Below are 23,484 nucleotides of genomic sequence, written 5' to 3' on the forward strand. Positions count from 1 at the left end.
TGGTGATTGAAAAAAATATTTCTACCAAAAGGTATTCATTCGTATTATTTGGAATTTACAAAAAACACAGTACTGTGGTATCCAAACCTTTGAAGCATATACAAGTAATACATGGTCACCATATAGTGAACATGGTACGAACCTGTAAGATCTGAAAATCTACAAATAAAACTGGTCAAATTAGTGAAGGCAAACAATAGTACTATTATTATATTTTATTCATGATACAACAATAATTAATAATTCCTTAGTTCTTTATATAGTTAAATAAACATGAATGAAACTAATATAAACATAGTTACACTGTTAGATCTGTTGTTTGGCATGATTGTGAATGTCCAAATGGGAGTCACATATCTGGTGAATCATTGATTGTGTTTAACAATAAAATCGCTCATGGTCACTACAATCTTCCTTGCTCTGGTTGACCAATAACACGATACATGCCAATGTACTTAATTGGCCACAAGATTCTCTATTCATTGGATTGTGTCAGAAGGGCAAAATATGACACCTCTGAGGGCTACATGTGTCCACCAGGATACCTACACTACAGTGCCCTTCTGCTCCACGGGAGGTTTCTGTCCACCCTGAGCTCGCCTTAGGACACCTGCGTTACGGGTTGACAGGTGTACCGCCCCAGTCAAACTCCCCACCTGCCACTGTCCTCGGCCTAATCTTTCCTCTGCATTCTACAACATTTGTAAAGCTTGCAAACCTTTCAGAACTATCTGTAAAAGTGCATTACACTGATAGAATTTTCATATGAATCTTAATGATAAAGAGAATTTGGTTAAACAAAAAACAGCTGTAGTTTTTCATGACCCAAGACAAAACATTCAATTTTACTTCACAACATAAAGGGTTTTCTATAAAACAGTGGGAAACAATGTCTTGAAATTTTCATGAGGCTATAACAGGTTACACAATTATTGGCCTATTCATTTTCAGGCAACTGACAACAATAATATTACTCCAAAAGTACAGTACTCTGTGGAATGAAGAACACAGCTGGACTAAAGAGGATCTGCAGCACATTATTGCATTATTTAATAAAAGTGATTATGTGTCCACCATAAGGAAAATGGTTAAAACGGATGATATACACTATATGGACAAAAGTATTTGGTGTAAAAAAATCAAGCATCTAGACATGCAGCCTCCATTTGCAAACATTTGTGATACAAAATGAGTCATTCTGAAGAGCTCAGTGTCTTCAAGCTTGGTACTGTGATAGGATGCCAATTTTGCAATAAGACGGTTTGTGAAATATCATCCCTGCTAGATATTCCAAGGTCAACTGTAAGTAATATTACTAGAAAATGGAAGCGTTTAGGAACAACAGCAGCTCAGCCACGAAGTGGAAGAGCACACAAAATCACAGAGTCAGGTGACCGACTGCTAAGGCGCATGGTGCGCAAAAGTCGCCAACGCTCTGCTGATTCCATAGCTGAAGAGATCCCAACTTCCACTGGCACTAATGTAAGCACAAAAACTGTGCGGCGGTAGTTTAATTGAATGGGTTTCCATTCGTCAGATGGAGTGGTGTAAAAAACATCGATACTGGACTGTGGAGCAGTGGAAACGTGTTCTGTGAAGTGACGAACTATGCTTCTCTGTTTGGCAGTCAGATGGGCGAGTCTGGGTTTGGTGGATGCCGGGAGAAGGTTACCTGCTTGACTGCATAATGCCAACTGTGAAGTATGCTGGAGGCGGGATAATGGTATGAGGCTGTTTTTCAGGGTTTGGGCTAGGCAGCTTATCTCCAGTGAAGGGCAATCTTAATGCAGCATACCAAGTTATTTTGAAAAATGCTATGCTTCCAACTTTGTGGCAGCAGTTTGGGGAATGCCCTTTTCTATTTCAACATGACTGTGCCCCAGTACACAAAGCAAGAACTACAAAGACATGGTCTGATGAGTTAGTGTGGAAAAACGTGACTGACCCACACAGAGCCCTAACCTCAACCCCATCAAACACCTTTGGGATAAACTGGAATGGAGATTGCGAGCCAGGCTTTCTCTTTCAACATCAGTGCCTGAGCTCATAAATGCTTTACAGAATGAATTGGCACAAACCCCCACAGAAGCGCTCCAACATCTTGTGGAAAGCCTTCCAAGAAGAGTGGAAGCTGTTATCACTGTAAAATGGGGACCAACTCCATATTAAAGTATATGTATTTGAATACAATGTCATTACAGTCCCTGTTGGTGTAATGGTCAAGTATCCGAATACTTGTCCATATAGTGTATATAGGTTACAAAGAAGGAAATAACTACTTTTCAAAAGAACATGGCAGTCTGTTTCAAGTCTGTGAAGACCCTTTTGATGATCCAGAAGTCTCAACCTTATGGTTTAAGCAAAATGTGCTATCATCATAGAAATTTCAACTGTGAAGCATAGCAGTGAAAGTATTATTGAACTGCTTTGCACAATGGAAAACAACAAAGTTATTAAATGAAAGCCAGTCGCACAACAGAACCACCCAAGGTGCCAATATGTGGAAAACCAAAATATACATATAGATAAACTTTTAGCATAAAAGGGTGTCCAGAGTTACGACCGTTAATTAAAATGAAGGACAGTAGTGGATCCAGGGAGAAATAGAACTGCAATATTGGGTCAGGAGGGATTTTTCCTGATTGAAACCGGTTGGTGAGTGTTTCATCTGGATCAATTTCAAATATAAGATAAGGATCGCAGGAGATGAAAAATAGTTTGAACTTGATGGACTGGAGTGTTTTTTCAACCTCATGATCTATTTTACTATGAAAAACAATATTTTATAAAAAATGATTAAAAGCACTATCCACTTTTGACAACAATTATGAATGATATTCAGTAATGAACTGACTGTAATGACGACATCTCAGCACACCAAGGCAGGTTGGAGCATAATTAATAAAAAAATGGTTTTCATGGATCTCATAGATTCACAGAATCCTTTGTGGTACTGCAAATAATGTCTGCATCATTGCGGCTCTATTCTGTTGTATCCTCACTCCTGTTTTCATGATATTGTACCACCGCTGCTAGAACTGCTTCTCATAGTGAGTTCCTCTAAATAATTTTGCATTTGGACTGTTTTTCAGCTTCAAAAAACAAACAGCTTGCAATCTATCAGGGGTTGATGAATCCTGGATTATACTAGCAAATTCAACATGTTAAAAAAAAAGGTATCAATCAGTAAGTTTAACAGAATGTGGGTCATAAAGAGGGAATGCAGCACACGAAATTGCATGTTTTGGCCGTTGTCCTGACATTTACCCAACTAAATAGCTGAGTCATAACTTGAGGCAAGCTTTAGTGCAAGACAGACCAAACATATCACAACTTGAAGGAAATGGGAAAAATACCTCCAAGCTGATGGAACTAACCAGTGTGGATACATGTTATCAGTTACTTAAATTAAAGGTTTACTCATTTTTTTTACAAGCAAAATTGTGAATGCCACATCAATGTGTTGAATAAAATTAAGGCATGAAAAATGCAATTTGTGTGTTAATTGTCAAATTGGATTATATCCATTATTATAATGTAGACTTACTATTAAGGGGTTCACAAACTGTTTTTTAAAGCGGTAGCAACACATATTTTTCAATTCTGTATACAAATTGAGATTGCACAATTTAGTATATTACCAAAATAGAATTTAACCTGTGAACCAAGTGATTCATCCAGTACCATTATATATTAAGGTATTCCAGAATAAACACTTGTATAATTTTATTGATGTTGTTTATTGTTGAAAAATCAAGATTTTCTTCATTATCGTCCATTGTGTGCCAGATATTTGGAAAGGGAGAAGGAATAAGGTGCAGGACCGGAACACCTGCAATAAAACATATGTTTATTGTATGCTTAATTAGTAGTACATAATTATTTACAACTTCCCATTAACCATACTAAGCTATAAGTGATATACATCGTAATTGTTGCTTTCATTTTTTCTGCACAAATATACAGTATTTAATATATCCAGTTAAACGTGGATCTGTGAAATATGATAGGTGGACACCACTAAAAATGTCAACAGTATCTACCAGGCAGCTTTTTAGGAATATAATTTAGCCAACTTGAATAATCTTTTTCTCAACTCTTTTTCAACAATAGCTTTTATTGGAAGTATAAATGAAACCATAAAAAAACAAATTAAGGTTAATATTAATACAAATATGCTAAAATCAAGGCATGGCATTGTATATATTCACAGCAATAAAACTAAACAGACACAAGCATGGAAGAGAGGAGACAAATGAAAGAGAAAGAAGAGAGTGTTGGTGAGAATGAGTCAAAGAGAGAATGAAAAGAAGGAATGAGAGACACAGGGATAGAATGACATGGACAGAGAGAAAGAGTGAGAATGGGAGAGAGCAAGTGAGAATGAGTGTTAGGACTCTGACCCTAATTTGTATCTGGCCTGCAGTACCTCTATGCTTCCAGAGGTGCTGCTGCTTTGCCATTGGACATTTCCACATCCCCTGCAGGAACTAACCCTCCTTTCCTGATCACTTGCATCTGTTCCACTGCCTTATATACCTGCCCCAAACATTGCTCTTTGCAGTTCATCAATTGTTTGCTGCTTCTGGTCCCTGTCATCATCATCATCTATTTATATAGCGCCAATAATTCCGCAGCGCTGTACAGAGAACTCACTCACATCAGTCCCTGCCCATTTGGAGCTTACAGTCTAAATTCCACAACACACACACACACACACACACACACAAACACACACACACACACATACAGGCTAGGGTCAAATTGATAACATACAATTATTAGTATAGAAACCCACGCAAACACAGGGAGAACATACAAACTCCACACAGATAAGGCCATGATCAGGATTCAAACTCATGAACCCGGTGCTGTGAGGCAGAAGTGCTGTCAGCACTCCTGTGTTATCCTTTTAATTTAAATAAACGGTAGCTACTTAGGCTTTAAAGTATAACATTTCTATGTTTAGAATATTCTCATTTACCCTTATCCAACAAATGTAAACCGATTAGTTGTGTAAAGGAAGCAAACACCGTCCATATGGCGAAAACGCAATCGGTCATTCATGAAAAGTGGTGCCCAGCAAAAAGTGTATCAGTGGAGTCTGCAAAATTGATCCTTTCCTGTGAAACATACTGGATGCCCAAATTGAGGTAAACAAGGAGCTCTCAGCAGGAGGAAGGGATGGGGTGAGGAGGAGGGGAAGAAGCTTGAGGAACAAGACAGTAAAAAAAAATAAAAAGAAGGAGGCGTGGGATTAGCCTGTTTCACAGTCAGGAAGTAAGCATAAGAAGTAGGCAATAAGGTACACGGAAAGACAAGATATGGGAGGAAGTACGGACAAAAGTCTAGCTAAAGAGGGCCAGACAATAGACATGAGGACCACAGATTTTTTTTAGCAGAAACAGTGTGGTCATCAGTGTGAATGATGAAATCGCCTAGTATAAGAGTAGGTAGAGCAAAAAGATTTAAAATATGTGAGGTAGGCATCAAAGCTGTCAAGGAATTGGGAGACTGTGGACATGGGGGGCAACAAAAGATAGCAACATGAAGATGGAGAAGAGAGAATACATTTTTATGTAATGTATTTTGCATCCACTGACTGCTTAATGTTTGCCATGGCATTCATGTCACTTCAGACCAATTGAATAGCTATATTATCAAATATTATACTCCCGTTCGAATTCCTACAAATCTCATCATCATCATAGAACATGCTACTTGTAAGTTCAGTAGGCTCTCCAAATACATGGTTTGAAAATTCAAAACTTAGCAATATGTGTGCAGAGTACTTGGTTGTTTTGGTCATATGCAGGTCCATTTAGGTGGGCACTCTCAACTGTGTACTCCACTGAGTGTGTGTCTGTGTCTGTGTGTGTGTGGTGGATACCACACAAAGTAGTCCATACATCCCCGTCCAGCCAATATTATGTTAGACCTCCAGGGCTTGGATGACTTAACAGATTTATTATGACTGTAAACAGAAACTCCTGTATTGTGCTTCCCAACATTAAGTTGCCAAAACCCTGCATCTGTAAGATTCCCCCTCCCCCTTTCTGCAGGCTGATTTCTAGTAAATTAGATTCATGAAACAGAATATAAGCAACTAAAGGCAGATCAGTAATAATCAAAGTGATAGGTTGTGAGAGCTCCTTGATGTTTGATGTCAAGACACTACTAATAGGACTTGGAGATAGATTAGAAGTAGATTAATTTCCTTTACATTAGTAAACTTTTTTTGTGCAAGACAATATTTTTCAAATTATTATACATACTTGCCAACTCTCCCGGAATGTCCGGGAGACTCCCGCATTTTGCGAGAGTCTCCCGGACTCCCGGGCGAGTGTGGCAATCTCCCGAATTCTGCCCACTTCACTAGGAAGTGCCCACTTCCTAGTGAAGTGGGCAGAATTAGATCCCAAACGCCGCGATTCCCGATGAATCGCGGCGTTTAGCCCCGCCCCCGCTGTCAAATGACGCAATTTGTGTCATGACGTCACAGGGGGCGGGGCCGAAATGACGCGATTTTGGCCGCCCCGCCCCCTCACGCCCCCCTCCACTGGCTGGCTCCCGGAAGAGAGCTGAAGAAAGTAGGTAAGTATGTTATTATATACATTATTACAGTGGTTCCCAAACTGTGTGCCTAGGCTCCCTGGGGTGCCTCAGCGATCTCACAGGGGTGCCTCAGCCAGGGCCATTTGTAAGCAAGGTGGGGGACAACTTGGTAATTATTTTTGCTTAGGGGTGCCTTGAAAAAAATGGATACCCTAAGGGTGCCTTGAACCGAAAAAGTTTGGGATCCACTGCATTATTATATAGATGACAAAGTGCAAAGTTTTTCAACAACCATATGGTAAATGTGCTATATTATCTGTGTTTAAATAAACTATAAAGCCTCAAATTCAATGGCAACAGCCTATGGTGCAAAAGGAAATTCACAGACCTGAGTAAATGAATAGAAGACACCAGCACTCCCCAAGAAAATACTCTTGCAAGCTATAATTAGATATTGCATACTTGCCAACTCTCCCGGAATGTCCGGGAGACTCCCGCATTTTGCGAGAGTCTCCCGGACTCCCGGGCGAGTGTGGCAATCTCCCGAATTCTGCCCACTTCACTAGGAAGTGCCCACTTCCTAGTGAAGTGGGCAGAATTAGATCCCAAACGCCGCGATTCCCGATGAATCGCGGCGTTTAGCCCCGCCCCCCGCTGTCAAATGACGCAATTTGCGTCATGACGTCACAGGGGGCGGGGCCGAAATGACGCGATTTTGGCCGCCCCGCCCCCTCACGCCCCCCTCCACTGGCTGGCTCCCGGAAGAGAGCTGAAGAAAGTAGGTAAGTATGAGATATTGCTAAACTCTAACTCTTGATAGCAGTAATAATAAGAACTAGGATTAAATACATACCAACTGATAATCAAAGTATATTCTGCATATCCTGTTATGTCTTTTTTAAAATGATTTTACACCTAATGAACTGACATGAATTATAGCACAATATATTATTGTTTGTTGCATTGCATTGCATTGTTTCTCCATAGAAAACTATTTGTTTAATTATTATGCCTATATCATCTATCTGAATGAAAAACGTTAAGTGTAAATGATTTGTTTTTAGGGGTGAAGGATTTATGGGAATTTAATTTACTTTTTAAGTAGTGCTGTATCATGACATAAGTAGAATTCATTACCATGTATTTCAACCCCAAGAAAATGTGTAGCATTTTCTGCCATCACTCTTAAACAAGTGTGCAAGTAAGAATAACAGAGGGCGGGGATTAGCCCGAGGTAACATAAACGCTGAGGGGGCAGGTAAAATAAAGTACCAGTATAGCAAGAGTTAACTCCACTGGGGGGCAGGGGTCAGCCAATCAGTAGTGACGTAGGGGGCAGGATTACAGGAATGTAGTGGGGGGAAGCAGGATAAGGTCCAGGCACCAGCAGTCAGCTTCCCCTTTTTACTGTCTGGAGAGTTTGAGTGAATCTATCCTGCTCTGCGGTCCTGGTGAGTATTTACTGTGCAAACTTGTTTTTTATACTGCTGTTGATTTGTGGTCATCTACTGTGTTTCCCCTGATTATTGCTATTTGCCCATCTGCATCTCCTTCTCCATTCTGCTTCATTTGTCCTCTATTTAGTCTCCTGTCCTCTGTGTCGTTTATTGTTCCATTCCTTCAGTCCCCTGTTCCCTGTGTCTTTTGTTGTCCCATTACTTTCGCTATATTCTCCCCTTCGTTGTCCATTCACCTCATTTCCCCATCTATAATTCTCGGTTCCCTCCCACTATCTAGTTTCCCCAGCCTTATTCTTCTTGCCCCAGCATACCGCACCGCTCCCCCCTTACCTATAAGGCCTTCCTCAGTGGTGACTGCGGTTGCAGCACCACATACACCCCCCCCCCCCTCCCCTGAGGCCCGAGTGCCGGGTAAACGCGCCGCATCTACGGCGGCCAGTATCGCTTTTACGCATGCTCAGCGACGTGTTCGGCCGCGTATGCGCGGACGGACATAGGGGCAGCGGCGGCCATTTTACATGCGGGCAACCTTCCCCGCTGCCACCAACGATTATGGCCCCGCTTTGAATAGCTCACTCATCTCCCCTATGAGTTTCTATTTAAAATATCCTGTGGACAGTTTATGAGGCATTCAGCGGGAGGAAAAAATATTCCTGGCATTCTACCAACAGACTTGGCACTGAATCGGTATAGTCAGAAACTGTACGGGATTACATTGAATATAGATGTGTGGTATAAGAGATTACAACAATTATAAAGTGCTGCATTAATGGCTTTCATAATTGGTGATATGCGTTCTTCCCACCAACGACCATAGATCTATTCCAGTACTACATTGCAAAACACTTCCAGTACAACTGATAAGAAGGTGTGCGTAATACAATACTAATAGCAGTTACTGTCACAGGTATAACAGCAGCCAAGCACAGCCCACCACCCCCAAGCCAGGTCCCATATACATATTCCATGGTACCCACTGATGAAAGCTATGTGCCGCGGTGGCCATTTTAGGTAGGGGCACTCCAGGAGCCCCCGATAGTGTCCCACTCCACTGACACCAGCGGCAAGGCAGATCCTACAGCCAACCCCCCCCCTCCCACTAGGCCAGTTGAGCAGCATAGCGGGAGGGAGCGGGAGGGGGCGGGAGTGATATTAGGGGGGAGACCCCATACCTGCGGCCCTCAGTACGGCCAGTCCCTTACCCCCTGCAGGCCTTCAGAGGCCCCCCACCATGCGCATCAGTAGAAGTTTTCCCCACCCCTTTCCCTCCTTCCTGCAACCCTCCCTCAGTAACCTTTCCCCTCTACAATTTTGCCCCCACCCCCCCTCATTATTCAATTCCCCTTCCTTGCCTATGCTCCCTATTTTTTCTTTTCCTACCTGTCCCAGTACTTACGGTTTAACCACAGGTGCCTTTGCTTCTACAGTTTCCATTGCTTCCGTTCTCTCAGGGTTGGATGGCACGCAGACATCCGCATTAGCCCCTTCAGGGGCATTAGGTTCTCAGAACGTGCAGATAGTGGCCGGAGGGCCCGGTTCAGGGTAGGGTCACGCGTCCTCCCTGACGGGTTCTCTGGGCATCCCTGGCACGGTCGACTTAAAGGACGTTAATCCCACCCAGCTGGTGCAGTTATGGCTCTTGAGCCCAGATTATTAGGGCATAATTCGGAATGGTCATTGCGTGCAGGGGCCTCGGTTCCTGGTCCAGGGAACTCTCTTTCTGTTTCCTCCTCTGCAGGTCGGACCAGACATGTGTCATCGGGCCGGGGGTCCAGGTGCGCTTCTTATGCGGAAGTCGCCTCTACGGCCGCGGTAGGAACATCACCTGGAGCGGACGGTGGTGGCCGCGAGCCAGTCGGTGAGCATGCCAGTGTAATGTCGGCCATGAGCTCTGAGTCAAGCTCTTCTTCCTCTGAGAGTGAGGTTCCAACTCGGTCCAGGAGTTTGGACACAAGTTTGATAAGACTGCTGGAGAGGAAGTTGAGTGGTAACCGCCGGCGAGCAGAGGTTATGAATAACAGCCTCAGTAACAGGTTGAAGGGTGATGATGTGGTGCGCTGTTCCAATACAGCTGTCCTACGGGACATGAGAAACAGGATGCGTGACAGATACGCACGGGCCGGTTTGTAGATATGTCTGGCATTACCAACAAGGCTAAGGACGATTTGGCAGCAGCAATGTCACACTCTGGCGTGGGTGAGGAGGTTTATAGAAGTTTTGCCAACTGTTTGGGGGTTTCCTGGTGTCTGCAGCCTGTTATTCGGTGAGTAGGCCGGAGGAGCACATGAACATTATAAAATACATTTTTCTTGATACACGGGATGTATACCCACTCCAGAGGTAACATGTGGAGACGTTATGACGGGGCATTTCACAGGAATCAAGATGGTTTATTAATGATGGAATTGGTGTAAGGATATGGCAACTCCCGAACAGTTTGGTCCAGCCCTTTCGAGGGAGATGTTTTGCATATAACGTGAGTCAGTGTGACAGAGGTGCGGCCTGTAGGCGTAAGCATGCCTGTGCCGCGTGTGGAGGAGGGCATCCCAGAAGGGAATCTCCTAAGAGGAGTGGGCAAGGTGCCACAGACAGACCCACCGCAGGTGCTCCTGCGAATTAAGGCCTTTTCTACTACTGTGTTGTCTGAATTGGATAAACGGCTAGGTTGGTACCCCAATAGACCAGATTCAGAGTTTTTAAGGGATGGTTTTAGGCATGGGTTTAAAGTGCCTGTAAGTGGAACTGTACATACGGGGTCTCCCAGGAACCTTAAATCAGCTCTAGAGTTGCCTTTGGTCATGCAGGAGAAACTGAATAAAGAGAACGAGTTGTGCAGAATGTGCGGACCCTCTGCTATCCCCCCCCCCCCTCCCGAGCCAGGGCTTAGTCATTTCCCTGGTGGGTGCAGTACCAAAGAAGGTAGTTGGTAAGTTTAGGCTGATACAGCATCTGTCTAACCCGCATGGTATGTCCGTGAATGACGCGATTGCAGAATCTGAATGCTCGGTGATGTATCAGTCCTTTGAGGACGCGTTGTTGATAGTCCAGCGGTGCGGAGCCGGGGCGTTGCTGGCAAAGCTCGATATTGAGTCAGCATTTAGGTTTGCATCCATCTTCTTTTAAATAGATGGGTTTTTGTTTGCCGAATGGTTATTATGTGGATGAATGTTTGTCTATGGGATGTAAAATGTCTTGTGCATTTTTTGAGGGTTTCAGCAATTTTCTCCATTGGTGTGTTGTAACGGGGATGGGGCATCAAAGTGTGGCCCATTACCACCTGGATGATTTCTTGTTCATTGAACCAAGTGGGTCCTTGGTGTGTCAGGAGTTTTTGTTTTCCGCTCAGTCGTTGTTAAGAGTTATGGGAGTTCCAGTGGATGCGGACAATCGGAAGGTCCAACAGAGAGATTGTCATACCTGGGTAGCGAAATTGACGCTAGAGCAGGGTGCTGTAGGTTGCCTAGGAAGAAAGTGGCTAAGTTGGAGGGTGTCATTGTCTTGTTCCAAGGCAAGAGTAAGGCTCAGTTAAAGCACGTTCCATCCCTGCTTGGTCTACTTAATTTTGATTGCCTCGCTGTCACCATGGGTAGGGTTATTTGCAGGTAGTGGGAGAGAGCTACAGTTGGGTTGCATAAGCCCGTCATCGGGTTAAGATATCCTAGGAGATTAGGGACGATCTGGTCATGTGGCGTTTATTTTGGAGAATTTCAATGGGATTTGTGTTGGCGCCTGCCGCCAATAATGTGGAGCTTCACTTGTTTACGGATGCGGCTGGCTCGTATGGGTTTGGGGCTTACCTGGACGGGGAGTAGTGTGTGGCCGCGTGTCCCCCTTCTTGGCGTTAGTAAGGTTTCATGAGGAATCTTTTGTTGCTGGAATTGTTTCACAATTGTTGTAGCATTGGAATTGTGGTGTAATCGCCATGGCGATAAGAGTACAGTTTTCGGTGTGATAATTTGGGGGTAGTGCATGCTATTCAATAATCAGAAAGCTACCCCTCCCCCGGCGTCAGGGTTATGGAGGCATTTAGTATAGAAATGCCTATCGTTTAACGTTACCTTCAAGGCAAGACATGTGCCTAGGCCTGATAATAGGATTGCGGATGCTTTGTCTAGATTTGATTGGTTGAAGTGTCGTCCGCTAGCCCCTGGGGCTAATGAGATTGGTGTTTTATGCCCTGATTCTGTCTGGCAGATTATAAAGCGGTATAGTGGACCTTGCAAAACATGCGATAGTGCTGGGTTCCTTGACGAAATATCGGTTGGCTTGGCCGTCATGTGAAGGGTTTTGTTCATCAAGGGAGGCCGAAGGTAAGCCTGATCAGCAGCGTATACTGTTTTTGGTAGCTAGCAATGCTGTTGAGGCTGCTTTGTTTAGGGGGTCGTTTGCTATATGGCCTTTTTCGGAGCATTCAGAATAAGTGAGTTGGTGGCGGTGGATTTCATTGCATTACAACAGGGACAGTGCAGTTTGTCCATTTGAGCTAGCTAGGTTGTATAGGGGCATGGGCCCCTCCCCTGTTGGCAATTGGCTTAGACACCGTGATGGGTACCCCCGTACAAAGTAACAGTTTTCAGCTGTCTTTAAGAAGTGCGCGGCGAAGCTTGGCTTGAAAAACGCAGATTATGGGACTCACTCCTTCAGAATAGGAGCAGCTATAGTAGCGGCTGAAGAAGGCGCTTCAGAACAGTCTATTATGGCGTTGGGTAGGTGGAAGGCAAAGTGTTTTAGGAAATATGTGCATCCACCTATTGGGCTTTAGCGTATTTGCTGCGATTTCGGGAGGCTGACCCATGACATAGGTTGCTTGTTCTTGTTGAAAGGAGGCGCGGAGGGATTTGCCATTTTCTTTTCTTCGGGGGCCTGATTGGCTGTTGGCACCCCGGGGGTTTCTGGTTTTACCTCCGCATGGGTCACCCTATCTTGCACAAACAGTAGTGTGCTTTTCCGCTATTTATTAAGTGTGCATTACATCTCTTGTTGACGCGCATCTCGGTCCATCTTGCAGGTTATCGTCAGGATGGCCAAAGTATTTGGCTGGTTGACCAATCATTTGTCTTTTGGGCCAGTAAAAGTGGCTCCACTCATAACTGGGCCAGATCCCCCCAGGCAAGTTCAGTTAGGTGGACAGGACACAGGGGGCTGCATTGGGAGTCGATATTGAAGGTTCTAATGGATAGCGAGCTGAGATTTGGGGGCCTTCTGTACTTATAATCCATCTCGGGGGCAATGATTTGGGTAAGTGAAAAGGTTTGGAACCCATAGTAAGAATCAAAACAGATATTGGGGTAATAAAGCTACATTGGCCAGCGATGCACCTCATATGGTCGGGCATCATTCCTAGAATCAAATGGAGGGGAGCGGACTGCCCAGCTAGTGTTGGAAAGGCTCACAGGAAGGATAGCAGGGCTGCGTGGATAATATTCTCGGGTCACCCGTGCATCAGAGCACGTTTCACAAAATTCCATAGGCCTGACGTGGTACATTTGTCGGATACAGGGTTGTTGTATTTTATAGAGCAGATTTTCTGTGCGTTGGCTATGAGAGGTCAGTTGGTGGCGGGCTTGGGTTCCTAGCGGGAACCCAGCTGAGGCGGTAAGCAGTGCAGTCAGCGCACAATTTGGTCACATTCAAGACGTGGTAGGCACTCTCCCCTAAAGTAAGGGCAATTAGTGAGAATACCCCTTCGGTGTTATGGGGCTCCGCTTAGGCGGGCGTGCCTCAGCCATACCGAATCTATTGGGGCGGAGATTATAGCTCATGGGTATGACCTAGAGCCTGATTGGTCTGCTTAGATTGGCCACCTCTTCTCAATATATTGAACATTTCAATAAATTGCTGACCTTTCATTTTAGCCAATACAAGTCTTTGTGTCTTTATTTCATAGTGGTATATTAACTCTGTTAGTAACACTGTAAAGGTTAGATGTCAACCGATAAACGGATTAGGATAACAGAGGGTGGGGATTAGCCAGAGGTAACATAAACGCTGAGGGGGCAGGTAAAAGAAAGTACCAATATAGCAAGAGTTAACTCCACTGGGGGGCAGGGGTCAGCCAATCAGTAGGGACGTAGGGGTCAGGATTACAGGAATGTAGTGGGGGAAGCAGGATAAGGTCCAGGCACCAGCAGTCAGCTTCCCCTTTTTACTGTCTTGAGAGTTTTTCCCACCCACCCAGGCCCTATTTTGGTTTCTCGCTCTGGGTTTATATATTAATTTTTCTTATTGTTTATGGTTTTTAGTGTTGGGTCAGTTGAGTGAAATTTTCACAAATAAAGTTTCATAGCGGCGGTAAGCAGCCCAGTCAGCGGACAATTTGTTCACATTCAAGACGTGGTAGGCACTCTCCCCTAAAGGGATTGGGCAATTAGTGAGAATACCCCTTCGGGGTAAAGGGGCTCCGCTAAGGCGGGCGTGCCTCAGCCGTACCTAATCTATTGGGGCGGAGATTATAGCTCATGGGTGTGACCTAGGGGCTGATTGGTCTGCTTAGATTGGCCACCTCTTCTCAATATATTGAACATTTCAATAAATTGCTGACCTTTCATTTTAGCCAAAACAAGTCTCCGTGTCTTTATTTCATGGGTATATTAACTCTGTCAGTAACACTGTAAAGGTAAGATGTCAACCGATAAGCGGATTATGTTTCTTACCCCTTTGTAAAAATGGAACATGGTCATCTTCAACTTGTCTAGCTCGCAAACTGCTTGCAAAGTATAAAGTTTCAGTAGAATGATTATTGAGTAGACCGAGATTATGGAGTCTTCTCTCTAAACAAAGAAAAAAAAAAGATATAATCACATTATTTGTTTACATTCACTATGAAAGTTGGACAGATAGGTTACAGCTTAATGGTATAACACTGTACCATATTTATTTATTAATAGATTATTGATCACATAGTGAAAGTAAAGAAAAATCTATTAGTATAATAATCTTTATTAGATAAGTAAGAGTGTTTGTAAAATGAAAATATTCCAATGGCATCTATCACATTTCTCTTGATAATGCACGTTACATAAACAATCACATTTGGGTTCTTGATGAATTATTTCTAGGTCATTTATTGCCACAAATTATTTGTAAAACATGACTTTAAAATCACAGTGCGAGTTGAGCACTGGGTCAACAGCTTGAGTTCACATCTGTGAAATTACTTCCAATGTGTTTTAGGCAGCTTGGGGGCCTGAACACAGAGACAAGGGTGAGACTATTGACCCATGGGTGCCAGGGCCATCTTTTCCATTGGGCACGATGGGCAGGGCTCCTAATTAGAATAAATAATCCTGCAAAAGAAAAAACCTGCAAAAAAACCTTCAAGGGTCACTGAGCAAGTACATCTATCTATCGCTATCTCTATATATCTATATCTATATTTGTATCTCTATACATCTATATCTATATCTATATATATATATATATATATATATATATATAATATATATATATATATATATATAGGGGCCCTGGTGCACTGCTTTGCCCGGGGGCCCATAATGTTGTTAAGATGGCCCTGATGGGTGCCGTACATAGGCATTTGAAAAGTTTGTAAATTTATGTGTGACAGGGAATCTGTGCAGGCAAATTAAATAAAAATGTTAATGCATATACAGAAAACGCATCAATGTGACACTAGAGTGAGGCCTGCTGCGTTTGACTATGAGCAGCACCCCTCCCCCCACAAAAAAAAATCAAAGCATTTGTTTATTTTACAATTCAAGTGATTGTATGTGAAGGCTATTGTGCGAAGGTCAGTATCATCTCTGTACTAGCAGGTAGGGTGCTCTGTTTAACAACACAACCCATAATAAAAAACACATTTTTTTCCCAAGAACTAATTATAATCATTTGAATGATATTGTGGAGCAGTGTCTGAATTGCAAGATAACAGTCCTCCTTTCCCTATCGCATTGGGTGTTCACCTGGTGTGGTGGCAACCACAAGTGGCTCCAACTTCAAGTAACTTTACTCCTGTTGTCAATCCTGGTTCAGTTTATACACCAGGAGCATTCCAGTACTAGTACTGACAATAGTAAGATTTTTTAAAGACTACTAGTAAAAAAGTTCACGTGGGAAGAAGGTGTAAGAAAGGGCTCTCCAAATCCAGTATTTGTCAATCTCAAAGGAAACATCAGCAGTTGATGTAAGTATTAAGGGAAAAGTTATTGATGAATGTGGTGAAACTTCTATACAGAAGGGTATCAAGAAGACTAAGCATTGTTTTAAACAACAATTGTCTTTGAAAATTGTTTTTTACAAGAGGAACCAAGTATGACAGCCAGGATACTGTTGCACGGCAGATCACGAAAGCCATGGCAGCTATGTTAGCACTGGATGTGGGTACATTTTCTTCCCTCAATGCATCAAGTTTTATCAGATTAATTGAGGTCTGGTGTCCACACTACCAAATTCCATCTTGATTCCATCTCTCCAGAACAGCAATAACTCAGCTGTACCCAGGGGTTAAACACAAAGTCATTCAGTCCCTAGAAAATGCCAATGTTCAGAATACAGATATGTGTACATTCGGTACTTGTCAAACAAAAGACTACATGACAACAGCCCACTGGGTAGGTGTATCACCTCCTCATTCTTTAAGCATAGCAGTGCTAGCACCGAATGCCATGACATTCACAGAAAAGCTACTCTCTGTATTGATGACTTCATTACGAAAAATACCAGTGTCAATCTGTTGGAGAAACACATGAATGTCAGAGGAAAATGACTCACCCACTAAGACTCTCCTCAGGATACCTCATTGCCGATGACTGAGTGGATATTATGTGTGCATTACGATTGGCTGAATTTCAACATGTATCATACTTTGTACACACAGTAAACTTGGTGGTTCAGAATTTCTTAAAGAACAAGAGGTAGGTGAAGGAGATGCTGATAAAATGTCTGGGCATTTTCAGCATTCAATCACTGCATGTAGCCATACCACCAGCTCAATCAAAAGGTACAGAAAAGAAGAGAAATGGATTGCCAGAGCACTCCTATCCAATCTAAGTAAATAAATGTTTTTTTATTTTTTAGGGCAAATGCCTTTATTAAGTGTATTATCTTAAAAACATATCTATACAAATAGTACTGATACCCTCATTAGTAAAAAGTGAAATATAAAAGAAAGAAAAAGATTAAATGTGAAAGGAAAAATATAGTAGTGTATTAAAAATGACCACGGAATGTGGAGCCAGCAGGGAAACAGGGCTCTTATAATAAACCAAATGTAATCCAATATTGTTGTTCCTTCTCATGTTACCAATGGAAAGAGCACCCTCTCATTGAAACAGTGTTTTTTACATAGGAATGAGGTATATCCTGGCTCTGTGCGGATGATTCTCCCCTCTCACTAAAATTCTATCTACTCTACAGTCCAACAAGCGACAACGAAAATGTTTTCCTTTGTGAAGGCCTCAACAAATCAAGCACTTGAGCCACAAAGTAATATTCTCTGTCACTGAAGTGCTTGGTGTGTTAAACTATGCATATCCTTTTGAATATACAACATAAGGTTGGGTGGGAGGGCCCAAGAACAATTCCATCTTGCACTAATTAACATTATGGACTTTGCTCACCTTGATGTATCATCTTGACTAAAATTAGCTTTTATTACTGCCACTGCTGTCCCTCACTATGTCACACAATCTGTATAAGATTGAGAATGAAATATTATCATTTCACTTCTGGGTGAGGCCCACATAGGCATATCTTATTTTCTAAAATTACATTTTATTACTGCCACTGCTATCCATGTCACACATGGAGAGGGAATGAGATTAAAATTTTCTCAAACCATTTCACTTGCGTGATGGGCTCACCTTTGGATATCTTCTTTTCCAAACTGACCATCCTATCAGTCAGTGCTCTGTCTTTATGTTTTAAAGTTGTCTTTTACTTTACTAAACTGGCAATCTATCCGCCACTGCTATGCTACTATATTTCATAGGACTTATATTTTTTCTAAACTGCTGTATGTGTGTGCCGCTGCTCTGTTACTATTTTCAGCCTGCCAGCTCTCTGCAGCCTTTGGCCAATATTGGTGAAGATATTGACAGTTGTGATGTGGTCATTACAAAATAGACTGTAAATAAAAGTGATTTATATAAATACCAATGTAAGAACAAATACATTTTTTATGAAATCTAGTTCCAAATCCAAAAAACACATGAGCGTGGTTTGCCAAATACAAAACCAAAACACAAAAGTAATTTTAGAACCAAAATCAAAATGTGCGGGGTCTCCGCACATCTAAAACTAAAACAAAGACAATCTTTTATGTAAATAAATACAAAATAACAGAAAGATCACAGATAGAGAAGCAGACTAATACTACAATATTGTACATACAGTGCAGCATAGTTATAAAACACCATTGTAATCTCTAAAGACTATGGAGTTAAGAGTACACAAAGACTGTAAAGATATTTTATAGCAATATGCGGGGAAGGTTGCCTTCTCTCGCCATCTTTGTGCATCCCATTGCTAGGCAATGGGACACAACTTGAGACTACTCCGTTGGCTATTCTGCGCACACGCTTCCCATTGCTAAACAACGGGAGGCTTCTCTGATTCCTGACGTCATTGACCATCGATACCTTGATTGAGCTGCCTATATAAGGCAGACTCTGGCACTGATCCAGTGACAGAGTACTAGATCACTCCTTTAGTGACTTTGTGTGTTCCCTAGTGCTTCTAGTCCCTTGGTGCTGCTAGTTCTGTTGGCTATCCTGTTCTTGACTAATCGCTTGCCTCACGTACTTGTACCGTTTGGATCTCCTGCTTCTGACTCCACCTGTTTCTGACTTAAGATCTTAGGTAATCAGTGGTAATACAGAGATGTTAAGGCTAAGCCCAATAGGATTCTCTTTCTTGACCACAAAATAAGAGTTACATGTATGATAACCTAAGATCATTATTTGTCATTCAGTTGTTGAATGTTATGTATGTAAGTTCTGGCCGGACCACATTTTTATATATATTTTTTGTTCACATTTGTTTCATTGTGTTTCATGTTTAAACAACATAGAAAAAAGTAATATCATACAGACATCCCTTTGCAACATATATACATTTTGATGACTTGAAGAGCACCAGGGATTACATTATATTATTTGGATAATAGTGATACCATCCAGTCCCAATAGGCAGCTCTGCCACTTTTCATCTTATTACAATAAATTTAGGGACAGTATTTGGTCTACCTGCTACACTGTTCTACCTTATTGAAACCCTTACTACAAAACTTAAACTAACACATTTAAGGTCATATTTATACATAAATTCAGAAAATTCTAAAGAGTTCACAAACCTTCTACCACCACTTTATTTTATAGGTAATTACACTAAAGTAATTATCCCATTTTGAGAAAACCAAATGGGTGTACTTGAAATATGAGGTAAAATAGAACAGCTTTAAATAGAGAATAGCACAAGTTGTCTAATGTATTGTATTACTACTTAAAAGTCAAAGAATTCCATTCAACTTAGTATGAAAGTTTGTTCATATAGAAATATGTAGGAGGCAGAATGCATTATATGGCACAATGATATGTATTCATTAAGTAGAAAATAATCTGTGAGAACTAAAGTAAACTAATGCTAAAAAAGATGCTAAAAATATTAAAGAATCATTGTAGATGTTATCATTGATAGTGGCATTGTGCCTAAGAAAAAATAAAATGGCTTAAAATGTAACACCCATGTGTCATGTCATATTAACATTACTATATAGTTTGTTGACACAGACAATGTTTTCATGTCAAAAACAGCAAGCTACAAAAAGAAGGTACATAAATATAACTGTTTTACAATGACGATTTAGTGGTTGTATTGTAGCCATAGCATTTAAAAACACATTACTGTATAACCTATACTAATCAAAAGAATTTATGTATGATTAGAAACCAGTTTAACCATCAGTAGTATACATTATATACACTGATCAGCCACAACATTAAAACCAATTGCCTAATATTGTGTAGGCCCAGCTTGTACTGCCAAAACAGGTGACCCATCGCGGCATGGATTTCACATGTAGAGGAGAGTGAAGAAACCGCACCAGGTATAGTAAGTAGATACTGCCCCTTAATTTGTGATATAGTAAAAACCAGGGCCAATGGCAGCGTGGTCCGGTCCGGCTCCCTGCGATCACGGAATAAAATAAAATAAATACATTTTTGGAGGCGCGAAGGAGCCGTCATGACATCAAACGTCATGACAGCTCGGTGGGCCGGCACTGCTCCCGTGTGATGTGACATCATGACATCATGCGCAGTCGCGTAGGACTGGCTGTAGAGAGCGCATAGATTCCCAGAGGCTGCTGAGGTAAGTGTATCTTTTATTTTCACAGGGAAAATAGTGTTGGCAGAGGAGAGGACCCGAAAATGTGTGCAGGGGGGGAGGGGGGAGAGGACCCAAAAATGTCTGCAGGGGGGTAGGGCCTGAAAATGTCTGCAGGGGGGGGAGGGGCTGAAAATGTCTGCAGGGGAGGGAAGAGGGGCTGAAAATGTCTGCAGGGGGGGAGAGAGGGCCTGAAAATGTCTGCAGGGGGGAGAACGGCCTGAAAATGTCTGCAGGGGGGAGGGGCTGAAAATGTCTGCAGGGTGGGAGGGGCTGAAAATGTCTGCAGGGTGGGAGGGGCTGAAAATGTCTGCAGGGGAGGGAAGAGAGGCTGAAAATGTCTGCAGGGGGAAGAGAGGGCCTGAAAATGTCTGCAGGGGGGAGAGGGGCTAAAAATGTCAGCGGGGGGGAGGGGCTGAAAATGTCTGCAGGGGAGGGAAGAGGGGCTGAAAATGTCTGCATAGGGGGAGGGCCTGAAAATGTCTGCAGGGGTGGACAGGGGCTGAAAATGTCTGCAGAGGGGAGGAGAGGGGCTGAAAATGTCTGCAGGGGGGGAGGGGCTGAAAATGCCTACAGGGTTAATGAAATGTCTTGGGTTGTATTTAAAAACTAAAGCAGTTTTGGGGGGCATGATATCTTTTTTGTGTGGCAGTTACATGGCTGCTCTCTGATCTCAACTATCACTAGAATATTAAATACCAGTGAGATGGTGCTGGTAGAGGTTAATATTTTATTGACCACAAATGTTCAGATATCACTAGAATAATAAATACCAGTGAGATGGTGCTGCTAGAGGTTAATATTTTATTGACCACAAAAGTTCAGATATTACTTATATATGCCTGTACAATGGGGTAGTGTTATCTGGCCATAATGGAGTGTTGTTGTTTTTTAATTAAAGAGCCTAATCATTCTGGGTCTGTTAACATTTTGTAATATATTAAAATTTTTGCATTTTCAATACAGGACTCCAAATTTGCAAAAGCCAGCGTGAAGACAACAAAGCAGCAATAGAGAAGAGCAAGAACAGGTAAGAACGGCGCAATCAATTTAAATTTGAATGCTGGAGAATATTTCCGAATATTTATATTTAGGAGTATTCCTATACATTGGGGGGGAGGCGCTGTTGGTGTATTTGCCTATGGTGACCGGAATCTTTAATCAGGCCCAGGGTTTACTGTAGCCGTTTCATGTTGTCTCACGCAGTCGGAACAGTACGCTTTTGTAAATCAAGCAAACTGCTTGGTACTTGTTAATCTGTGACTGTGCTCAAAACATTATCAGGTTTGGTTAGTTGGTGTCCAACTACATTTATATGACAGTTCTTTCGATTGTTTTTCAAATGTGTTACCCATTTATGCTGAGGATGGGTATTTATTTTTACTTTTCTTGTGTCCCATTGATATGCCCGTATTAATCTCTGCATGCAACAATATTGTGCATGGAGTCGACAGCAGGTGGGCCTGTGTGTTTTAAATGCCAGGGCTGATTTTTAGTCCCAATCCGGCCCTGGTAAAAACTATTCAAGAGGAACATGTACAGGGCCGTCTTTCCCATAGGGCACAATGGGCAGGTGCCCGGGGGCCCTGCAGCCCAGGGGGGCCCTGCAGCCCAGGGGGGCCCGTTGGAGGAAGCAAAAAAAAAAAAACCTGGATGTCGGGTGGGCGTGATGACGTCACGCCTGACATGCACTGCGAGCGCGACGGAGGAGGAGACCAGGGAGGGAGCTGGATCGCCAGCTGACAGCACGGTAAGTATTTTCTTTTCTTTTTCCAGGTTTTTTTGTTTTTAGGCTTCCTCCGACGGGCCCATATATATAATCATTTTTATTTTTTTGTATATATAGGGGCCCCAGTGCACTGCTGTGCCCGGGGGCCCAAGATGGTCTTAACAGGGCCCTGAACATGTACACTCTTGAAGGGTGCACCCAACACATAATTTTAACATATATCAAATTAGAAAGGGAAAAGCAACGTGTATCTAGAGGCACTCAGGGGTAGTAATTTATTAAAATGTAACTTTTATTATAGATGTATTAAAAAGATTTAAAAAAAGGAGAGCGAAATAATAAAAAATGTTTTTTTTTACTATATAACAAATTAAGGGGCAGTGTCTACTTACTATACCTGGTGCGGTTTCTTCACTCTCCTTAACAAGTATTAACACATCAGTGAAACTTATTCACTGTTCTGATTTACCAACACAGGAAGTCATTTATTTGACACAAATTATATCTTGTATAAAATTCTATTTAAGAACTATTAAAACTAATTGATTGGACAGCTCTAAAATGTCAACTTTTAATATCTATCACAATCTTTGTTCAAGACAAGGAAAAGCTATTTAGTAAAGGAGATGTTAATTTCCTCGATATGGTGGGACAAGATCATGTTAATAAAAACTGGTCAGATCATCTTAATGACTTAAAATCAATTATGATTAAACAAATTAAGACACACTGGAATAAGACTATGGTTGATAATTACATCAGACATAATATGATACCTCGCGGTCTAAGACCAAAGGTTTACCCAGCTTTTGATTTAGCTACAGAAGATCTTAAAAAAGACTGGGAGTGTGCTCTTACTCAGTGTGCTGAAAAACTGACTAATGTCCTCTTTAGACATGACAAAATCTTGCTAGATCAATATAACAAAGAAATCTCGTCCATGGGAGAAAACCTAAAAGAATATGAGAAAATTGATCAATTCCAGAAGACCTATGAGAAGTTGAAATCAGAATTAGATATGTTTGAAAAATAGATTATGGATAAGAAAAGAACTAAATTTATTAGAGACCAGAAAGACTATGCTTTAAATCAGGTCTTCAGATGGAATACACTCAAGTATAGAATAACTAATTTGTCCTACTCTACTTCAGACATAGATTCCTCTGAAAATGAGACTTCCGATAACTCACTCCCAGATATAGACTTCTGCCTGAATGATTTTTTTAGGAAAGGGTTTTATAAACTCAGACAGACAGTTTAAATTTAAGAAGATACGGAGGGGAGGTCGGCAGCCGAAGAAAGAAAAGAGGAAATCAAGAAGAATTTACTAATCGCAAAGAAAAGATGATTACTCAAACCAGGTCACGTGTCCATTTTAGGCGTTTTCGGTGGTGGACA

The 23,484-nt window shown here is 42.0% G+C and overlaps 1 protein-coding gene across 3 annotated transcripts in view; it reads right to left on the reverse strand.

The window, feature by feature from the left end:
* Window positions 1–200: 200 nt before the first annotated feature.
* QPCT (glutaminyl-peptide cyclotransferase) overlaps window positions 201–23,484 on the reverse strand; it is a 153,214-nt gene continuing 129,930 nt past the window's right edge. For all 3 annotated transcript variants that reach the window (XM_075203332.1, XM_075203333.1, XM_075203330.1), the window contains 2 exons: window positions 14,669–14,785; window positions 201–3,832 (listed from right to left, as the gene is read on the reverse strand). In XM_075203332.1, coding sequence (XP_075059433.1) covers window positions 3,687–3,832; window positions 14,669–14,785 — 263 coding nt within the window. In that variant the 3' untranslated portion in view covers window positions 201–3,686. The remainder of the gene's footprint in view (window positions 3,833–14,668; window positions 14,786–23,484) is intronic.

Source organism: Mixophyes fleayi, chromosome 3 (assembly GCF_038048845.1).
Source record: "Mixophyes fleayi isolate aMixFle1 chromosome 3, aMixFle1.hap1, whole genome shotgun sequence".
Taxonomy (NCBI): domain Eukaryota; kingdom Metazoa; phylum Chordata; class Amphibia; order Anura; family Limnodynastidae; genus Mixophyes; species Mixophyes fleayi.